Here is a 20,569-nt window from a genome sequence, read left to right on the forward strand (position 1 = left end):
ATCCAAATGTCCCCTCCCTTTTCCTTCTCTCTCTCCAGTTCCTGATGGAGTTGGAGTTCAGAGCCCTCTGGTCATCTTCCCCCTATTATTTCTCCCCCACTAAGAGTATGGATCAAACTTATTTTGGGGGTACAGAAGATGGGAGATCTGGCTTCTGTAATTGCTTCTCTGCTGGAGAAGGGCGTTGGCAGGTTGATCCATACCGCAGCCTCACAGCAGCTTTCTACACCTGTGCCCCACTGTCTGTCCTGCCCAGCAGCCACCACTTGTAGCTGGAGCTAAGATGCAAGTAAGTGATGGCTGCTAGCGGTAGCACAGCAGGTTAAGCGCACGTGGTGTGAAGCACAAGGACCAGTGTAAGAATCCCGGTTAGAGCCCCCCCACCTGCAGGGGAGTTGCTTCACAGGCTGTGAAGCAGGTGTCTCTCTTTCTCTCCCCCTGTCTTCCCCTCCTCTCTCCATTTCTCTGTCCTATCCAACAACAATAACATCATCATCAACAACAATAACAACAACAACAATAAAACAACAAGGGCAACAAAAGGGAAAATCAATTAAAAAGAAAAAAAAAAGCCTCACCTGATTTGTAGGTGGTTGCAATTTCAAGGCCCCTGTAACTTTTTGAGTATAATAGGTTGTGCTTTTAAAAGAAAGACAGAATTTTGCAGAGGAAACAGCATGTGGCTATGCAAAAAGACTTTCATGCCTGAGGGTCTCAGGTCCCAGGTTCAGTCCCCAGATCACCATAAGCCAGAGCTGAGCAGTGATATGGTCTCTCTGTCTCTCTCTCTCTCTCTCTCTCTCTCTCCCTCTGGTTTGTTCTGTCTTTCTCTCAGTCTCTCTGTTTCATGAAAAGAAAGTAAAGAGAGAGAGAAAAAAAAATTGAATGCTGTTGGGGAATGGGCCAGAGGTTTTTTTGTTTTTTTTTTTCAGAGTTGTTTTTCAATAAAAACAACCACTCGTTACACTCAGCAGCTCAGACTTCCTTTCCATCTTGCTATCTAGTCTATTGATCAAGATCCCTTGGAGACAAGTTTTGATAAGAGACATATGGGGCTGGCTCACTGACTGTGGTAGTTTATTTACTGAATTCCTGGTGTTTCCGAGGTTGCAGCCTGCTGCTAATTCTTAGCCCTCTGAATGGAAACTTCCAGAGATAAGCAAGAATTCTTTCCCTCACTCACTCCTGACTTTACTTATTCTTTCCATACTCTGAAATTTCTGGGTCGGGGTTGTTAGGTAATCCGGTCAAATCAGGGCTCTCTAGTTCTCATCTCTTCTCTAAGGACCCTAAGGAATGAGATTAGGCAGAAGGAAAAGATTCCAGGTTGCTTTGGGGTGGATATCGGATGTCCTTTGCATCCAGCCAGAAAACAGTATCTGGCTGTCTGGGGACTTTATGGTCCGCTGAGAAATGACTGATACTGAATTTGAGACCTTATCTCTTCTTTCTTCCTAAATGCCACTAGGGGCTGGAGGATGTGATCACTTAATTCAGGAGCAGAGGAGTCACTCTAGTTAGGCAACAAACAACCTCATGTATCCTTCTTTGCTTATATTTAAGAATTAAAAGAACGTTTTCAGGAGTCTAGCATTGAAAGCAATATGGCCATCATTTTACAGCAATAATCCGTCACCTTCTTGGGGTGGATTCCTTACTATTCTGCCACAAAGTATGGGTGCTGGCCTGAGTATCTGTGTATAACCTGTGAGAGTCCACACTGGATGTTATGTGGACAGAAATGACCATGCTATCATTATGATTATTATTTTAACTTAGTAAGGAACTCTATGTATAGCCATGATTGCATAAATGTGAATAAAACAGTGGCCACTCTTTTTAATAAAATACAAAAAATAAAGTTTCAGATGCATGGTTTACAGGTTTCTTAAGAGTGGTATCTTTACAGGATGAATATTCAAGAAAGATTCAACAGTCAAAACAACTAGATCTTGGCAAGTTTTCACATACAAACACTTGATTTGTGTTTTTTTTTCTTGTTTTGTTTTGTTTGTCACCTTAGTAATACAGCATTGTGTGCGCACATCAGAAGTAGAATAAACATTGCATGAGGGGTGGAAAAGCCCAGCCTTATCAAATTCATTAATTTAAGTAATGAATTAAAACCTCTAAGCAGTAAATACTATTATTCTTGGGTTTCAAACATTTTCTTTCAGCAAACACTGTTTAGAACATGTTATTTTAAAAAAACATTTTCCTCCTTCCCTGAACCCTAACCCAAAAGGGGGGTGGGGGGAGCAGAGCACTAACTAGAGCACTGCTCAGCTCTGGCTTATGGTGGTGCTGGGGACTGAACCTGGGACCTTGGAACTTAAGTCACAAATCCTTTGCATAATGACAGTGCTATCTCCCAGGCTTTGTGTGTGCATTTCCCACACTTAGTACCATAACCAATTCACTGATCTATTATTAGCTTATATCCACACTTATTTTCTCTCCTTCAAAATGTTCCCCCAACTATCCAAATCAGGGTCCAAGCCAGATCATATACTAGATTTGGTTGAAATAATTACTAAATGTCTTTTAACCTGGCACTTAGGATCTCTTTATGTCACTCGATTTAACAAAGAGTTCAGTAGTTTCAGAAAGAGATATTATCCATCTTGCAGAATCTACCATGTTCCAGAACATTTCCTTCTGTTCTGTGTGTTTTGATCTCAGTCTATTAGCCTTAGGATTTAACCAAACCTTAAGGTTTAGAATTGCAAGATGCTCTTCTGTGATAGCCACTAGGAAACAGAAAAAGAAAGGCATATTACTTAGGTACAAGTCCTAGAAATTACACTGCATACCAAGGCCACAGTGTAGTGAAAGGGATGGAGAGGGAAAAATGGGAACTGAGGGCTTCCTTATACATAGAATTTCACATGTAGTGACATTAGTTTATGGCTTATAAAAATTCCAGATATAGTTGGGTGGTAGCGCAGCTGGTTAAGCACACGTGGTGTAAAAATTCCAGATATATGAATCAAAAGGGAAGTATTTCCTGGATACCAGTGACCATATTTTTCAACCTAGAAACAAAGAACAAATGATTTTCACAACTATATAAAAAGCAAATTTGAAATATCATTCGTATGCCTATTTTAATTTAAAGTATCAGCTAAAAGAAAAGGTCTTAAATATAATTCATTTATTTATGAGAGAGAGGAGGAGAGTAACCCAGGAAGTGGTATAGTGGTTACAGTGTTGTACTCTCAAGCATGAGGTCCCTTTCATTCCCCCACATCTCATACATAAGAGTAATGCTTTGGTTCTCATTCTGTGTCCCCTCTCTCTCTCTCTCTCTCATTAGTAAGTAAATAAATCTTTTTAAAAAACTATTTTAAAAATGGCATAACTGAAGTTTTTGCACTGCCTCTCCCACGTGACATATTACCTATGTTGGAGTTGCTTCAAAATTTCTATTGTTTATAAACATTCTTCAAAGAACTAGAATACGCTTACTTTATTTATCTAGCAAACTTCCAACTTGACTGAATTTTTTTATCAAAAGAATTTGTTTGGACCAAAGGTGGCTCAGCAGCAGAGCACATGCCTTGCATGTGTGAGACCCTGGGTTCAATCCTTGGCACCACAGAAAAGCAACAAAGACAAAAACAAACAGAGCACATCATAAATGGCAGAACAGTCCTGGTATCTCTGCCTCTCTTTCTTTCTTACAGACACACACACACACACACACACACATGAATTTTATTTTCTGCTTTCTTGTCTATTTCTTGTTTAATGATCAGATGAATTGTTAGTGAAAGGCTTCAGAAGTTAGTGTGTCCTCCCAGTCTTGCAATCTCTTTATTAGAAATTCTTTCATTAATTCTACTCTCATAGAAAAAGGAAGTGGGCATGCTGAATGAAAGCTAATAGAGACTCTTCTGACCATAATCTTTTAAACAATTTGAACTCTCTAAGGTTTCCTATTCAAAGGATTAATTTTAAATGAAGGGAGGTTGATGCATAAAACATGAATCGGTGTTTGAAACGTTTATATTAAGGTTGGAAAGAATTAATTTGAATAATATTTGGCATAAATCTCCTGTGATGAAGGCAGCAAAATGTGGCCCAACAGAAAAAAAAAAAAAAAGGACTTTGTTTAACTCCCTCTGAAATTTCATCTATTTGCCTCAGCCTTTTAAAAGTTATATGGCTTTTAACTGGTTCTTTATCCTACTTCCAAGATTTTTTATTTATTCTCTGTAGTTAATAACATGAGCTTTGTCTTAGACTAGGAAGGCAAACAGGAAATTCCTTGGTTACTCATTTTTTTTCTAGAAAGATGGGCAATTTTATTGCTATTATAAATACAGCATATCTTCTTGAATTTAGAAAATGACACTAGAAAAAATAAGATTTAATAAAAATCATTCAAAATACTGTCACTCAAATGGCATTCATCCCTACTATTTGTCAGACATCAACGCAGCAGTCTGAAATGTGGTGTAGTGGATAAGTTATTGGATTCTCAAGCATGAAGTCCCAGTTCAGCCACTGGCAGTGCATGTACTAGGGTGATGTTCTGGCTTTCTTTCTCTCTGTCTCCTCCTATCTCTTTCATTAATAAATAAAATACTTTTTTTTAAAAAAAAAAAGACATTCTAGATTACTATGTAATAAGAGAATGAAGAATTAAAATGAAACAAAATGAGATGGCATACTAGATATGTTATCTGTAAATAAGAACTATGAAATTTAAATTTACTTGAACTTATTTCCTTAATATTTACCATTAATTTTCTTTTTAAAAATATTTTTATTTATTATTGGAGAAAGAGAGAGAGAAATTGAGAGGGGAGGGGAAATAGAGAGGGAAAATAAGAGAGGGTTGCAGAAAAACACCTGCAACCTTACTTCACCATTCGTGAAGTATTCCCTCTGCAGGTGAGGACCCGGGCCTTGAACTCAGGTCCATGTGCACTGTGATATGTGCTCTTAACCAGGTGTGCCACCACCCAGACCCCTTATTTATTCTCTTTTGAGAGAGAATATATAGATTATAGATAGATAGATAGATAGATAGATAGATAGATAGATAGATAGATAGATAGATAGATGGATGATGGATAGATAGATGGATGGATGGATGGATGGATGGATGGATGGATGGATGGATGGATAGATGGACAGATGGACTTACGGACAGACAGACGAACACACTGCTCAACTTTGGCATAAGATAATACCAATCTCTGGAACCTCATGCATGCAAGTTCTTTACTCTTAGCAGGATAAGTTATCTCTTTAGCCCACATTTTACCTGAGATTGGGAGTGTTCAGGGCAGTCCTTAAGTTTACTTGAGTGCCTTTCAAATAAAATTTAACTGAAATTTAAATTGAAATGAAACTAATTAATTGCAATGAAACATCAATGGCTATAACTAAAATCACTGACCTTGTGAAGTATTTTCCCCAGAGAAGTTATTAGAAGATTCTTTCAACATAAAGAAAATTAGGAAAATCTTGAAATTACTATCATTTAAAACATATACATTGCATAAAATAAAATACAATAAAACATATACATTGCATAATCTAGTTCTATAAGCTTAATCATAGCTTCTTCATTCACCTTCTTACATTTGTCTTTGGTTAAATAGATTCTTTTGACAACTCATGTCATAAGTTCTGAAATGTTTTCAAATATGTGGTTAGGATAGGTAAGAGAAAGTCACAATTAGAACCCCCTGGGGATTCTAATCTTCTCATCTGTACTTAATTTGAAATTCAGATGAACCTCGTGTTGTTACTGTTTTTTTGTTTGTTTTTTTGTTTTTTCATTTTTTAATGTAATCTTCTAACATCCTACATTCTGACAAGCATTTCAAAATTTCAAGGTGTATGTGACTACAGATACTTGCTTCCCCCTACCTTTTAGTTCTTAAGAAAACCCAACTATACTTTTCCACATTAGTGATTATTTTCATAAGGGGCAATTTTGAGTGTAAAAATTTAAAAATGCAGGAGTCTGGTGGTAGCGCAACGGGTTAAGCGCAGATGGCGCAAAACGCAAGGACTGACGAACTCCCACGCCCCCTGAAAGTTTTCCTATTCTTTATCCCCCTGGGAGTATGGACCCAGGATCATTATGGGGTGCAGAAGGTGGAAGGTCTGGCTTCTGTAATTGCTTCCCTGCTGAACATGTGAGTTAGCAGATGGATCCATACTCCCAGCCTGTCTCTTTCCCTAGTAGGGCAGGAATCTGGGGAGGTGAGGCTCCAGGACACACTGGAGGGGCCATCTGCCCATGGAAGTCAGGTTGGCATCATGGTAGCCTCTGGAACCTGGTGGCTGAAAAAGAGTTAAGGTAGAAAGTAGAGGAAGTCAGGTGGTAGCGCAGCGGGTTAAGCGCACGTGGTGCAAAGCACAAGGACCTGCTTAAGGATCCCATTTGGAGCCCCTGGCTCCCCACCTGCAGGGGTGTCGATTCACAGGAGGTGAAGCAGGTCTGCAGGTGTCTGTCTTTCACTCCACCTCTCCGTCTTCCCTTCCTCTCTCCATTTCTCTCTGTCCTATCTAACAATGACGACATCAATAGCAACAACAATAATAACTATAACAACAATAAAAAACAAGGGCAACAAAAGGAAAAATAAATAAATATATATATATATAATTTCTTTTAAAAGTAGAAAGCAGAGCAAAATGTTGACTATGCATGAACCTAAAGGCTGGAATATTGCAGATGAAGATTTGGGGTCTCTGTTTTGTGAAAATCTGGTAGGTCTATTTTAGGTGTACTCCAAGGACTGACTCTATATCTACGTATAAACATTTCCCCCCAGTTTTTCAATGGTCTTGCCTCACTTCCTTTCTAGGTCACCCCTACACCTATTACTTCCAAGTATCTTTTTCCTTTTTTCCTCTCTCTCTCTCTCAGATAAGAGAAACAGTGCCTGGCTTTCTCTGGTGTTTTCCAGATTCACTTCCCTTTGATTGATGGTATAAAAAAAAAGATTCCACAAGCTCCGGGCTCTCCACCTACACGGGAGTCGCTTTACAAGCGATGAAGCAGGTCTGTAGGTATCTCTCTTTCTCTCCCCCTCTGTCTTCCCCTCCTCTCTCCATTTTTATCCAACAACGACGACATCAACAACAACAACAATAAAACAACAAGGGCAACAAAAGGGAAAATAAATAATAAAAAATTTTTAAGAAAACAAGATTCCTGGTAATAAATACTTCAGGCCCTGGTGGAATGAGGGTACAGAGCCCTCTGGCTTACTTCTCCTATCACTTACACCCTCTGGGAGTATGGACCAAAAGTCTTCTTGGGGTGCAGAAGGTGGGAGTCCTGGCTTCTGTAATTGCTTCTCCACAGGAAATGATGTTGGCAGGTGGATCCATATTGCCAACCTGCTTCTACTTTTCCCTAGTGGGGTAGAGTTCTGAAGAGGTGAGTTTCCAGGAAGCATTGGTGTCTCTCTTATCTCCTTCTTCCCTCTCAGTTTCTGTCTATGTCTATCCAATAAATAGTAATAATTTTTATAAGAAATAAAAAGACAAGGGAGGCACACCTGGCTAAATGCATGCATTACAGTGCACAAGGACACAGGTTCAAGCCCCTGGTCCCTATTTGCAGGGGGAACGCTTCATGAATGATGAAGCAGGGCTGCAGGTGTCTCTCTGTTTCTTTCCCTATCTCTCCCTGGCCTCTCAACTTCTCTGTCTCTACCCATAAATAAATAAATACAAATATTGGGAGTCAAGCGGTAGCGCAGCCGGTTAAGCGCAGGTGGCACAAAGTGCAAGGACCGGCGTAAGGATCCTGTAAGGATCCCAGTTCGAGCCCCCCACTCCCCACCTGCAGGAGAGTCGCTTCAAAAGCGGCGAAGCAAGTATGCAGGTGTCTATCTTTCTCTCCCCCTCTCTGTCTTCCCTTCCTCTCTCCATTTCTCTCTGTCCTATCCAACAACAATAACTACAATAATAAAACAACAACGGCAACAAAAGGGAAAAAATAAATATTAAAAATAAATAAATAGATAAAATACTTTTTAAAAAAGACAACAAACTCAAAATACGCTCTCTTTGCTTGTCAGGACAATGAAGTACACAGTTGTCTTTAAGGACTTCTTATCCTTGATCACAACAGTGAATTCCCACAGTGCACTATGGCAAGGTCTCCTCCCCCCCACCCCCACCCCCACCACCAGTGTTCACACCTGAGCAGCACTATCCTCATTTAGCTCCCTGCTGCCCTGCAGTGAAATGCCACTGACAGACCCACAGCAGCCCGATCTCATCTTTCTATAATAGTGCTGACATATGAATTGGGGGAAAAAAAAAAAAAAAAAGGACTGGGGGACATTTTGTTGACAAGCATAGCTCATCTAAGGGGTGGGCAGGGGTTGGGGTGGTGGTGCACCTGGTTAAATGCACATAATGCAAAGCGCAAGGATCCCAGTTCCACCCCACTTGCAGGGGGGGGTCACTTCACAAGCCGATGAAGCAGGTCTGCAGGTGTCTATCTTTCTCTCCCCTCTCTGTCTTCCCCTCCTCTCTCAGTTTCTCTGTCCTATCCAACAACAACAGCAGTAGCATTAACAACAACAATGGAGAAAAAAAAAGATGGCTGCCAGGAACAGTGGACTTGTAGTATAGGCACTGAGCCCCAGCGATAACTCCTGAAGTTAAAAAAAAAACAGGGGTAGACAGTATAATGGTTATACAAACAGACTCTCATGCCTGAGGCTCCAAAGTCCCAGGTTCAATCCCCTGCACCACCATAAGCCAGAGCTGAACAGTGCTCTGGTTAAAATAATAATAATAATGATAATAATAATAATTAATTAATTAATTTAAAAAAATAGGAGCCAGGTGGTGGCTCACCTGGTTGAACGCACATGTTACAAAGTGCAATGACCCAGGTTCGAGCCCCTGGTCCCCACCTGCAGGGGGAAAGCTTCACGAGGGGTGAAGCAGTATTACAGGTGTCTCTCTGACTTTGCCTCACTATCATCCCCTTCCCTCTCAATTTCTTGCTGTCTCTATCCAATAAATAAATAAAGATAATAAAAAAATGGTTCATCTAGTAGGCTGTTGTCTTTGCTATGCACACAGACCAGGCTTGATCCCTGGTACCACATGTGAGGTACCATGGTACTAGAGAGGGCTCCAGTGCTAAGGTGTCTCTCCCTCTCCCTCTGTGTGTATGTTTGTCTCTATCTAGACTTTAAAATAAATAAGTAAATAAATACAGCTTAGGAGTGGTGAAATTCTGCATATATAAGGCCTGGGAGACGGAAACACACAGGAATAGGGCGAGAGAGATACCTTACCAGGTAAGGTACCTGCCTTGCCACATGTGTGGTCCAGGTTGGAGCCGGGACAGTGTGGCCCAGAGCAGTGAAACCATAAATTTGAGAGACCTTGGCTCCATACACAAAGTTTATCTCTCCCTGGGGACTATAAAGCAAGCTCTACCACAGGTGTGTGGTTTCCTCACGTCGCAGGCACAGAAGACAAAATTATATGTGGAATGACTACTTTTATTTTCATGGTCGTGCCTTTATTTTCATGCGCACTAGACACATGCATCTAGCAAATTAGTAATGATGCAGAGTTTCACATTTTTGTTTCTTTTAACAGCACTGATCAGCTCTGGTTTAAAGTGGTAAGAAGGACTGAACCTGGAATCTTTAGTGCCTAAGGCATGAAAGGCTTTTTACATAACCATTATGCTGTTTCCCCAGCCCCAGTGTTTCTCATTTCTAATGTGAGTAGCAGTGTACAAATTTCAAGAGAATATATAGGGGCAGGATAGATAGCATAGTGGTTACTGCAAAGAGAGAGAATGAGAGAATAGATAGTATAGAGAAATATGCAGATATGGTGATTATTTCTAGGATAGAGTGCATACATTTCAGAAACATGAGAATGTGGCTCAAGCTTTAGGTCCTGGGTTTAACCCCCTGCATCATAGGTGCCAGAGAGATGCTCTGGTTCTTCTTTCTTTCTTTTTTATTATTTATTTATTTATTTATTTTATATAGAAAGTCAGAAATTGAGAGGGAAGGTGGAGATAGAGAGGAAGAGAGACAGAGACCATTCGCAAGCTTTCCCTCTACAGATGGGGATGGGGGCTCGGACCTGGGTCCTTGCTCATTATAATGTGCGCTCAACCAGGTGTGCCACCACCCAGCCCCACTTCACCTCTCTTTCTTTTTTATTAATAAGTAAATCTAGGGAAAAAATAGTAAAAGAAAAAGAATGACCTTTTCTACACAGGTAGCAACAACCATCTTGTAAATCATTTTCCCTGATAAAGAGATAAGAATTCATAAAATATGGGGGCTCGGTGGCACACCGGGTTAAGTGCATATAGTATGAAGCACAAGGACCCTCGAAAGGATTGGGGTTTGAGCATCTGGCTCTCCACCTGCAGGGGTTTGCTTCAGAAGCGGTAAAGCAGGTCCGCAGGTGACTCTCTGTCTCTCTCACTGTCTCTCCCCATCTAAATTTCTCTATGTCTTATCAAAAACAAACAAACCAACAAACTCCAGCGATAACCCTGGAGGAAAAAAAATAATTCATAGAATATTAAATTTACGGGAAGAAAAATTAGCCTTTCATCTGATATGGGATGTTGAGAGACTTGAAGATTAATAAGTGGTGATAAACTCTATTATCTTTACTTATTTATTGGATAGAGATAAGCAGAAATCGAGAGGGAAGAGGATGATAGAAAGGGAGACATCTGCAGCCATGCTTCATCACTCGTGAAGCTTTCCCCATGCAGGTGGGGACCAGGGGCTAAAACCCAGTCTTTGGCACATTGTAACATGTGCTTCACCAGGTGTGCCACCACCTGGCCCCACAGTGATGAACTCTATAGAGGAGATAGAAGTTAAGTTACCTAAGGATCCTGGTTCGAGCCCCCCACTCCCCACCTGCAGGGGAGTCACTTCACAGGCGGTGAAGCAGGTCTGCAGGTGTCTGTCTTTCTCTCCCCCTCTCTGTCTTCCCCTCCTCTCTCCATTTCTCTCTGTCCTGTCCAACAATGATGACATCAATAATAACTACAACAATAAAACAACAAGGACAACAAAATGGAATAAATAAATATAAAAAATTTTTTTTAAAGTTAAGTTACCTAGACCATTTTTTCCTTTTCTTTCTTTCTCTCTTTCTTTCTTCCTTTCTCTCCTTTCTTTCTTCCTTCTTTCCTTCCTTCCTTCCTTTCTCTTTTTTCATATATTTATTTATTTTCCCTTTTGTTGCCTTTGTTGTTTAACATTGTTGTGGTTATTGATGTCGTTGTTGTTGGATAGGACAGAGAGAAATGGAGAGAGGAGGGAAAGACAGAGAGGGGGAGAGAAAGACAGACACCTGCAGACCTGCTTCACCGTCTGTGAAGTGAATCCCCAGCAGGTGGGGAGCCGGAGCTCGAACCAGGATCCTTACGCCCATCCTTGCACTTTGCGCCACGTGTGCTTAACCCACTGCGCCACTGCCTGACTCCCTCTTTCTTTTTTTTTCTTTTTTCTAATTTTTTATATTTATTTATTTATTTTCCCTTTTGTTGCCCTTTTTATTGTTGTTGTTATTGATGTCGTTGTTGTTAGGACAGAGAGAAATAGAGAGAGGAGGAGAAGACAGAGAGGGGGAGAGAAAGACAGACACCTGCAGACCTGCTTCACCGCCTGTGAAGCGACTCCCCTGCAGGTGGGGAGCCGGGGGCTCAAACCAGGATCCTTACACCAGTTCTTGAGCTTTGAGCCACGTGCGCTTAACCTGCTGCTACTGCCCGACTCTGACTCCACTCTTTCTTTCTTTCTTTCTTTCTTTCTTTCTTTCTTTCTTTCTTTCTTTCTTTCTTTTTTTAATAATGCACAGCAACTGGAGAAGTGGCTCAACTGATAGAGCTATGGGCTCAATATACCTGAGGTTCCTGGTTCAAGCCCCAGCCCTGTACATACCAGAGTGATGCTCTGGCTTCTTTCTATCCTGTAAAACTATTTCATAGGAAATATTTTCTATTTCATTAGAAAATAAATCTTTAAAAATAGTAATAATAAGTTGTCCAGGACATGGTGCAGTAGATAAAGAATGGAGTATGAAGTCATATCACATATGCCAAGAGTGATGTCTCTAGTTCTCTCTCTCATTAATAACAAATAATTTTTATATTTTTTTAAATATTTATTTATTATTTATTCCCTTTTGTTGACCTTGTTGTAGTTATGACTGATGTCATTGTTGTTGGATAGGACAAAGAGAAATGGAGAGAAGAGGGGAAGACAGAGAGGGGGAGAGGAAGATATACACCTGCAGACCTACTTCACCTCTTGTGAAGTGACTCCCCTGCAGGTGGGGAGCTGGGGGCTCAAACCAGGATCCTTTCGCTGGTCCTTGTGCTTAACTCATTGCGCTACCGCCCGACTCCCCAAATAATTTTTTTTTTAAACCAGATCACTTTTCAGCTCTGGCTTATGGTGGTGCAGAGAACTGAACCTGGGACCTCTGTGCCTCAGGCATGAGTCTTTTTACATAACCATTATGCTATCTCCTCCCCACCCCTAAAATCTTTTCTTAAATAAAATGAATAAAATAAATTTAAAATAATAACCTTCACTCCACTCTAAAATTTTTTTGGGGGGGAAGAAAAAGTAAAACCTTTACAGATGAGTAAAAAAAGGGGGGCGCCAGGTGGTGGCTCACCTGGTTAAGCACACACAGTGCAGTGCGCAAGGTTGCAGGTTCAAGCCCCTGCTTCCCGCCTGCAGGGGGAAAGTTTCATGAGTGGTGGAGCAGGGCTGCTGGTGTTTCTCTGTCTCTTTTCCTCTCTATCTCCTCCCGCCCTCTCAACTCCTCTCTGTCTCTGTCCAATAATAAATAAATAAGGGAGTTGGGTGGTAGCACAGAGGGTTAAGCGCACGTGGCACAAAGCACAAGGACGGGCTTAAGGATCCGAGTTCGAGCCCCCAGCTCCCCACCTGCAGGGGAGTCACTTCACAGGCAGTGAAGCAGGTCTGCAGGTGTCTCTCTTTTCCCCTCTGTCTTCCCCTCTCTGTCCTGTCTAACAACGACGACATCAACAACAATAACAAGGGCAACAAAAAGGGAAAAATAAATATAAATAAATATTTTTTTAAAATTTAAAAATATCTTCAAATGGTTTTTAAAAAAACTACATGTAGCCTTTGTTGTTTTTTAATTGTTGTTGTAGTTATTGTTGTTGTTGTTGATGTCGTTGTTGTTAGATAGTACAGAGAGAAATGGAGAGAGCCGGAGAAGACGGGGAGAGAAAGACAGACACCTGCAGACCTGCTTCACTGCTTTGCGCCACATGTGCTTAAGCCGCTGCACTACCGCCGGACTCCCTTATTTATTATTGGATAGAGACAGAGTTGAAGGGGGGTGGGTCGGACGCTAGCGCAGCGAGTTATGGGCACATGGCGCGAAGACAAGGACTGGAGTAAAGATCCGGGTTCGAGCCCCAGCTCCCCACCTGCATGGAGGGTCACTTCACAGGCAGTGAAGCAAGTCTGCAGGTGTCTATCTTTCTCTCCCCCTCTGTCTTCCCCTTGTCTCTCCATTTCTCTCTGTCCTATCCAACAACAACGACATGAATAATAACAACAATAAAATCAAGGGCAACAAAAAGGGAAAATAAATAAATACATGTTTAAATTTTTTTAAATATTAAATATTAATAAATAATTTTTTTAATTTAAATTTTTAATTTAAGAAAGGACTAGTGAACAAAAGCATAAGGTAGGAGGGGTACAACTCCACACAATTCCCACCACCCAATCCCCATAACCCACCCTCTCCCATGATAGCCTTCCCATTCTCTAGCCCTCTGGGAGCATGGACCCAGGGTCGTTGAGGGTTGCAGAAGGTAGAGGGTCTGGCTTCTGTAATTGCTTCCCCGCTGAACATGGGCGTTGACTGGTCGGTCCATACTCCCAGTCTGCCTCTCTCTTTCCCTAGTAAGGTGTGTCTCTGGGGAAGCTGAGCTCCAGGACACATTGGTGGGGTCTTCAATCCAGGGAAGCCTAGCCAGCATCCTGGTGGCATCTGGAACCTGGTGATTGAAAAGAGAGTTAACATACAAAGCCAAACAATTTGTTGAGCAAACATGGATCCCAAGATTGGAATAGTGGAGAGGAAGTGTTGGGGAGGTACTCACTGCAAACTCTAGTGTAATCCTGCTTTCAGGTATATATTTTGCAGTAGTTTATGGATACGTGTGCGCATACGCTCTCTCTCACAGAAACTGGTGTATGTCTAGGTTATGGGACTTTGTTAGAAAGTGAACTACCTGAGATGAAATTAGAGTGTACTATAAAAGGAAAGGTCTCACCCGAGTAATGAAGCTGAAGGGTTGTCATTCCACACGTGAAGTCTCTGGATACACTCTGAGGTGAAGCATGTTGAGATGGCAATCGTTGCTTTGGTTAGGTTGTGATCGGCGGATGCAATATTATTTGGTATGGATTGGGAGAAGCATACGGGAAAGTGAGCCCTATCCATGGGTGCCAGGACTGGGGGAAGTAGGGGCTCTATAGTGAAGATGTGAGGTTCCTGCTGTCTTAGGGTTCAAAAAGATTTCTTTCAAAATAACTTTCCTACCATATATAACTTTCCTAGCATATACTTTTTAGCCCAACCTTCGAATGATTGCTACCTGCCAGCATGTCTGTTTGCTAGAGAAACAGCAGTCTCACAGCTCCCCCCAGGCTCAGGTAGCATATATATTTGCTCCTTGGGAAATCTGCCATGAAGATGAGTTTCCCTGCTCTTCTCTGACACCCTCTTTCTCTTTATTATGTACAGACTGTCGGGCGGGAACTGATGCTTCACTTAATTGACTATTTGGTCACTAACGATGGCAAAGACCCTGAAATCACACAGCTAATCAACAGTACCCGGATACACATCTTGCCTTCCATGAACCCAGATGGATTTGAAGCTGTCAAAAAGCCGGACTGTTTCTACAGTGTGGGAAGGTAAAGGTGGGCTCTTCCATCTCGATTGGGCTGCATGGAGAGATGACGATTTGGTGGTGAGGAGGGTGGGGGTGGGGAAGGGTTGCTGAGATTGTAACTTGCCCCTGTGGGAGTATTTTGGGGAAATGCTGGCCTGTACTTAACTCCTGTGACAAGGGCCCCGTCAAACAGCATTTCCTCAATAAAATATAATGAAGCAACCAAAGGGCCCCTTCCGATGGCACCCCAGGGCCCTGTGAGGGAGCCAACAGATCTTCTGAGTCTGTGCCCTATCGTGGGTGGCCTGCTGTCTCCAGTACTGCTCACTGTGTTCAGGGTGACAAGTGAAATCCTGAATAAGGCTGCTTTGACACACACACTTTCTCTCCCTCTCGCTGTCCGCTCCAGCTTTATGTGCTACTCCTCTTAGTCCCACTGAGTCTACTGCACAGACCCACCTTCTCTTCCTGGAACTTCAGGATCTCCTCGTTTTGTTTTTTTTTTAATTTATTTTCCCTTTTGTTACTCTTGTTTTTTATTGTTGTTGTAGTTATTATTGTTGTTACTGATGTCGTCATTGTTGGATAGGACAGAGAGAAAAGGAGCGAGGAGGGGAAGACAGAGAGGGGGAGAGAAAGACACCTGCAGACCTGTTTCACCGCCTGTGAAGGAACTCCCCTGCATGTGGGGAGCTGGGGGCTCAAACTGGGATCCTTACGCCAGTCCTTGCACTTTGAGCCATGTGCGCTTAACCTGCTGCGCTACCACCTGACCCCTAGATCTCCTCCTTTTTATTCACTTACTTAATATTAGACAGAGTTTCACAAAAGAGAGAAAGAGAAAGGCCAGAGGGGAGATGGGTGGTGGCATACCAGGTTAAGTGCACAGAGTAGGAAGCACAAGGATCCGCACAAGGATTCTGGTTCAAGCCCCCGGCTCCCCACCTGCAGGGGGGTTGCTTTACAAGTGGTGATGCAGGTCTGCAGGTGTCTCTCTTTCTCTCTCCCTCTCCACTCCCCCTCCCCCTCTCAATTTCTCTCTACACTATTCAATAAAATGAAAGAGAAAGAGAAGAAAAAGGCCAGGACAGCACTCCATTATAGGGGACAATGGGGCTCAAATAAGGAACCTCAGACCCGAGTCCTCACTCTACCAGTCTGTCTTCCCAGCTACAAATTTTGGGGTCTCCTCATTTTTTTTCTTTTTTTAATATTTATTTATTTATTTATTCCCTTTTGTTGCCCTTGTTGTTTTATTGTTGTAGTTATTATTGATGTTGTTGTTAGACAGGACAGAGAGAAATGGAGAGAGATGGGGAAGACAGAGAGGGGGAGAGAAAGATAGACACCCGCAATCCTGCTTCGCCGCTTGTGAAGCGACTCCCCTGCAGGTGGGGAGCCGGGGGCTCAAACCGGGATCCTTACTCGGGTCACTTGCGCTTTGCGCCACGTGCGCTTAACCCGCTGCGCTACGGTCCAACTCCCTGTTTTTGTTTTTTCTAACCAGACCGTTACTCAGCTGTGGCTTATGATGGTGCTAAGGGTTGAACCTGAGACCTTAGATATGAAAGTCTTTTGTATTACCACTATGCTATATTTCTGGTCCTCAAATTTGAGGTTCCTTCTTGGTGTTTCTTGAGCATACCACTTCCTGCTCCTCACGACTTTCTTATTACCAAGCTCTTTAACTGAGCACAGTTTTAAAGATTAAATTTCTATCATTTATTTTATTTTTTCATTAATATTTGATAGGACAGAGAAATTGAGAGGGCGGTGATAGAAAGGGAAAGAGAGTGGTCCGGGAGGTGGTGCAGTGGATAAGGTGTTGGACTCTCAAGCATGAGGTCCTGAGTTCAATCCCCAGCAGCACATGTACCAGAGTGATATCTGGTTCTTTCTCTCTCTTTCTTTCTCATGAATAAATAGATAAAATATTAAAAAAAAAAAAAAAGGAAAAAGAGTGGTCTGAGAAGTGGCACAGTGGATAAGGTGCTGGACTCTCAAGCATGAGGTCCTGAGTTCAATCCCCAGCTGCACATGTACCAGAGTGATATATGATTCTTTCTCTCTACTCCTATTCCTTTCATTAATTAATTTAAAAAATATTTTTTAAAAAAGAGAGGTGGGGGAAAGATATCTACAGTACTATTCCTCCTTTCATGAAGTTCCTCCTTGCAGGTGGGGACCAGGGGCTGGAACCCTTTTCCTTGCATATGGCAATGTGTGTGTTAAACCGGCTACACCACAGCCTGCCTTCCTTAAAGGTCTAATTTTGGAGGGAAGATAAAACACCTGGAACTTAGCTTAAAGTGTGCATACTGATCAAAGCTACTCTCTCCTATGCTGTCTGTTAACCCTATAAAAACTAAAGGAACAAACAAAAAAGGAGCAAGACAGAGACACACTCAGTTAAGTGCGCATAGTGCCATGTCCAAGGGCCTGGGTTCAAGCCCCCACTCCCCACTTGCAGGGGAGAAGACTTCACAAATGGTGATGACGCAAGACTATAGGTGTCTCTCTCCTCTTTCTCCCCACCCTCTCTCAATTTCTCTATCCTATCAAATAAATAGAAAAAAAGTTTATTTTAAAAAATCTCACAAATGCTAAGATAGCTAAAATAAGTAAATGTTTTCTTTTGAAGAGAAAATAGTAACTACTATGACCTGAATAGAAACTTCCCTGATGCTTTTGAATATAATAATGTGTCAACTCAGCCTGAAACGAAGGCAGTGATGGAGTGGCTGAAAACAGAGACATTTGTCCTGTCTGCAAACCTCCATGGTGGAGCCGTGGTGGCCAGTTACCCCTTCGATAACGGGGTCCCAGGTAAGCAGACACAGACACGGCCTCATTCTGGCTAAATCCAGGCTGGAGCTACCTGCTCTGCTTCTGAGCAGGACTAGGCTCTGGACAGAGGGATGAAGGAAGTCTCCTGGATCTTCTCTACAATCTGTAAACAGTAGGTTGTCAGAGTGGTAGATTACATAGGATTATTGGACAGTTTTTTTTTTTTTTTTTTTTTATTTAAGAAAGGATTAATTAACAAAACCATAGGGTAGGAGGGGTACAACTCCACACAATTCCCACCGCCCAATCTCCATATCCCACCCCCTCCCCCAATAGCTTTCCCATTCTCTATCCCTCTGGGAGCATGGACCCAGGGTCATTGAGGGTTGCAGAAGGTAGAAGGTCTGGCTTCTGTAATTGCTTCCTCGCTGAACATGGGCGTTGACTGGTCGGTCCATACTCCCAGTCTGCCTCTCTCTTTCCCTAGTAGGATGGGTCTCTGGGGAAGCTGAGCTCCAGGACACATTGGTGGTGTCTTCAATCCAGGGAAGTCTGGCCGGCATCCTGATGATACCTGGAACCTGGTGACTGAAAAGAGAGTTAACATACAAAGCCAAACAAATAGTTGAGCAATCATGGACCCAAAGCTTGGAAAAGTGGAGAGGAAGTATTAGGGAGGTACTCACTGCAAACTCTAGTGTACCTCTGCTTTCTTACTTTGGTGCCATACTCCAAACTCAGTCAATTTCTGCTTTGCGTTTCTACTTCTTCTTTTTTTTTTTTTTACATGCATAACATTCCCCAGATTCCCATTTAACAATACAACCCCCACTATTTCATTCATCATTTTTCATGGACCTGTATTCTCCCCACCCACCCACCCACCCCAGAGTCTTTTACTTTGGTGTAATACTCCAATTCCATTTCAGGTTCGACTTGTGTTTTCTTTTCTAATCTTGTTTTTCAACTTCGGCCTGAGAGTGAGATCATCCCATATTCATCCTTCTGTTTCTGACTTATTTCACTCAACATGATTTTTTCAAGGTCCATCCAAGATCGGCTGAAAACGGTGAAGTCACCATTTTTTACAGCTGAGTAGTATTCCATTGTGTATATATACCACAACTTGCTCTGAATGACTCTGAAAATGTCCAATAGTTCTAGGTTATCTATCTCTTCATTTAGCTCCCTTATGTCTTTACTGATTTTCTTCCTGGATGATCTGTCAAGTTGAGATAGTGGGGTGTTGAAGTCCCCTACTATGATTGTGTTACTGTTAATATATTGCTGTAGCTCTTTCAGTAGAAGTTTGATGTATTTAGATGGTTTCTCATTGGGTGCATAGATATTAATAATTGTTAAGTCCTCTTGATTGACTGATCCTCTGAGCATTAAGTAGTGTCCATTCCTATCTTTTTTAATCTTATCTATTTTAAAGTCTATCATGTCAGATATGAGAATAGCTGTTCCTGCCCTTTTTTGTGGGCCATTGGCTTGAATGATAGTTTTCCATCCTTTCACTTTAAGTCTGTGTTTGTCTTGTTACGTTAGGTGAGTTTCCTGTAGACAACATATTGTTGGGTTGTGTTTTCTGATCCATCTTCCTACTCTGTGTCTTTTAATAGGTGAATTCAGGCCATTCACATTTATTGATATCAAAGATTGAAGATATTTTAACGCCATTCTTGTAGAGTTTTAGAGTGTTTTGATATATGTTCTATTTGTGGTGGTCTGGTTGTTTATAGGAAACCTTTCAGAACTTCTTTCAAGGCAGGCTTGGTGATGGTTGCTTCCTTCAACTGTTGCTTGTCTGAGAAGGTTTTGATGCTTCCATCTAGTCTGAATGACAATCTAGCAGGATATAGTATTCTTGGCTGAAAGCCTTTCTCATTGAGCACTCGATAGATATCTTGCCATTCTCTTCTGGCCTGTAGTGTTTGTATGGAGAAGTCTGCTGCTAATCTTATGGGTTTTCCTTTGTAGGTGACTCTTTGTTTTTCTCTTGCAGCCTTGAGGATCCTTTCTTTATCCTTATTCCTTTCCAATCTAAGTATGACATGTCTTGGTGTCTTTAGGTCTGGGTTAATTCTGTTTGGGACCCTCTGGGCTTCTTGAATCTTTATGTCTTTGGTGTTGTCTAGACTAGAGAAATTTTCAGCTATTATGGCCTGGAGAATGCTTTCTTCCTCCCCTTCTCTTTCTTCCTCTGGTAAGCCAATAATGCGTATATTGTTTCTTTTGAAGTCATCCCATAGGACTCTGTTGTTGTTTTCAGCATCTCTTAATCTCTTTTTGAGATCTCTTACTTCTTTTTTAGTTGTCTCTAATTCATCCTCAATCTTGCTAATTCTGTCTTCAGCCTCATTGATTCTATTCTCTCTGCCCTCTACTGCTTTCTGGAGTTCATCTATTTTGTTGCCCTGCTCTGATACTGTTTTAGCTTGTTCAGCTAGTTGCCTTCTTAGCTCAGCGATTTCAGCTTTCAGCTCTCTAATAACCATGAGATTATTAGAATTTTCTTCCATATTCTCATTTGTTGTTCCTGCATTTCTGATTACAATTTTTTCAAATTCTTTACTCACTCCTGTTATTATTTCCTTGGCTAATGTTTGGATGTTGAACTCGTTGTTTTGTGCTTCACCCTCTGGAGGACTTTTAGCTGGACTCTTGTCCTGGTTCGAGTCTCCAATATTTTTTCTTGTTGTTTTAACCATTTTATATAAGTTAACAGTTTTTTCAATCCCTGAGTTGGAGTTCAGTGGTGTAAAAGCCTTTTTTTTCCCCCCTGTAGGCTATGGGAGCCTGAGGGCTTTTAAACTATCAATAGGCTTC

The 20,569-nt window shown here is 41.7% G+C and overlaps 1 protein-coding gene across 1 annotated transcript in view; it reads left to right on the plus strand.

Moving 5' to 3' along the window:
- Positions 1 to 20,569, plus strand: part of CPM (carboxypeptidase M) — a 79,413-nt gene that overhangs the window by 42,435 nt on the left and 16,409 nt on the right. The window contains exons 4-5 of the mRNA XM_060194971.1: positions 14,800 to 14,972; positions 17,592 to 17,776. Coding sequence (XP_060050954.1) covers positions 14,800 to 14,972; positions 17,592 to 17,776 — 358 coding nt within the window. The remainder of the gene's footprint in view (positions 1 to 14,799; positions 14,973 to 17,591; positions 17,777 to 20,569) is intronic.

Source organism: Erinaceus europaeus, chromosome 7, assembly GCF_950295315.1.
Source record: "Erinaceus europaeus chromosome 7, mEriEur2.1, whole genome shotgun sequence".
NCBI classification, from domain to species: Eukaryota; Metazoa; Chordata; class Mammalia; order Eulipotyphla; family Erinaceidae; genus Erinaceus; species Erinaceus europaeus.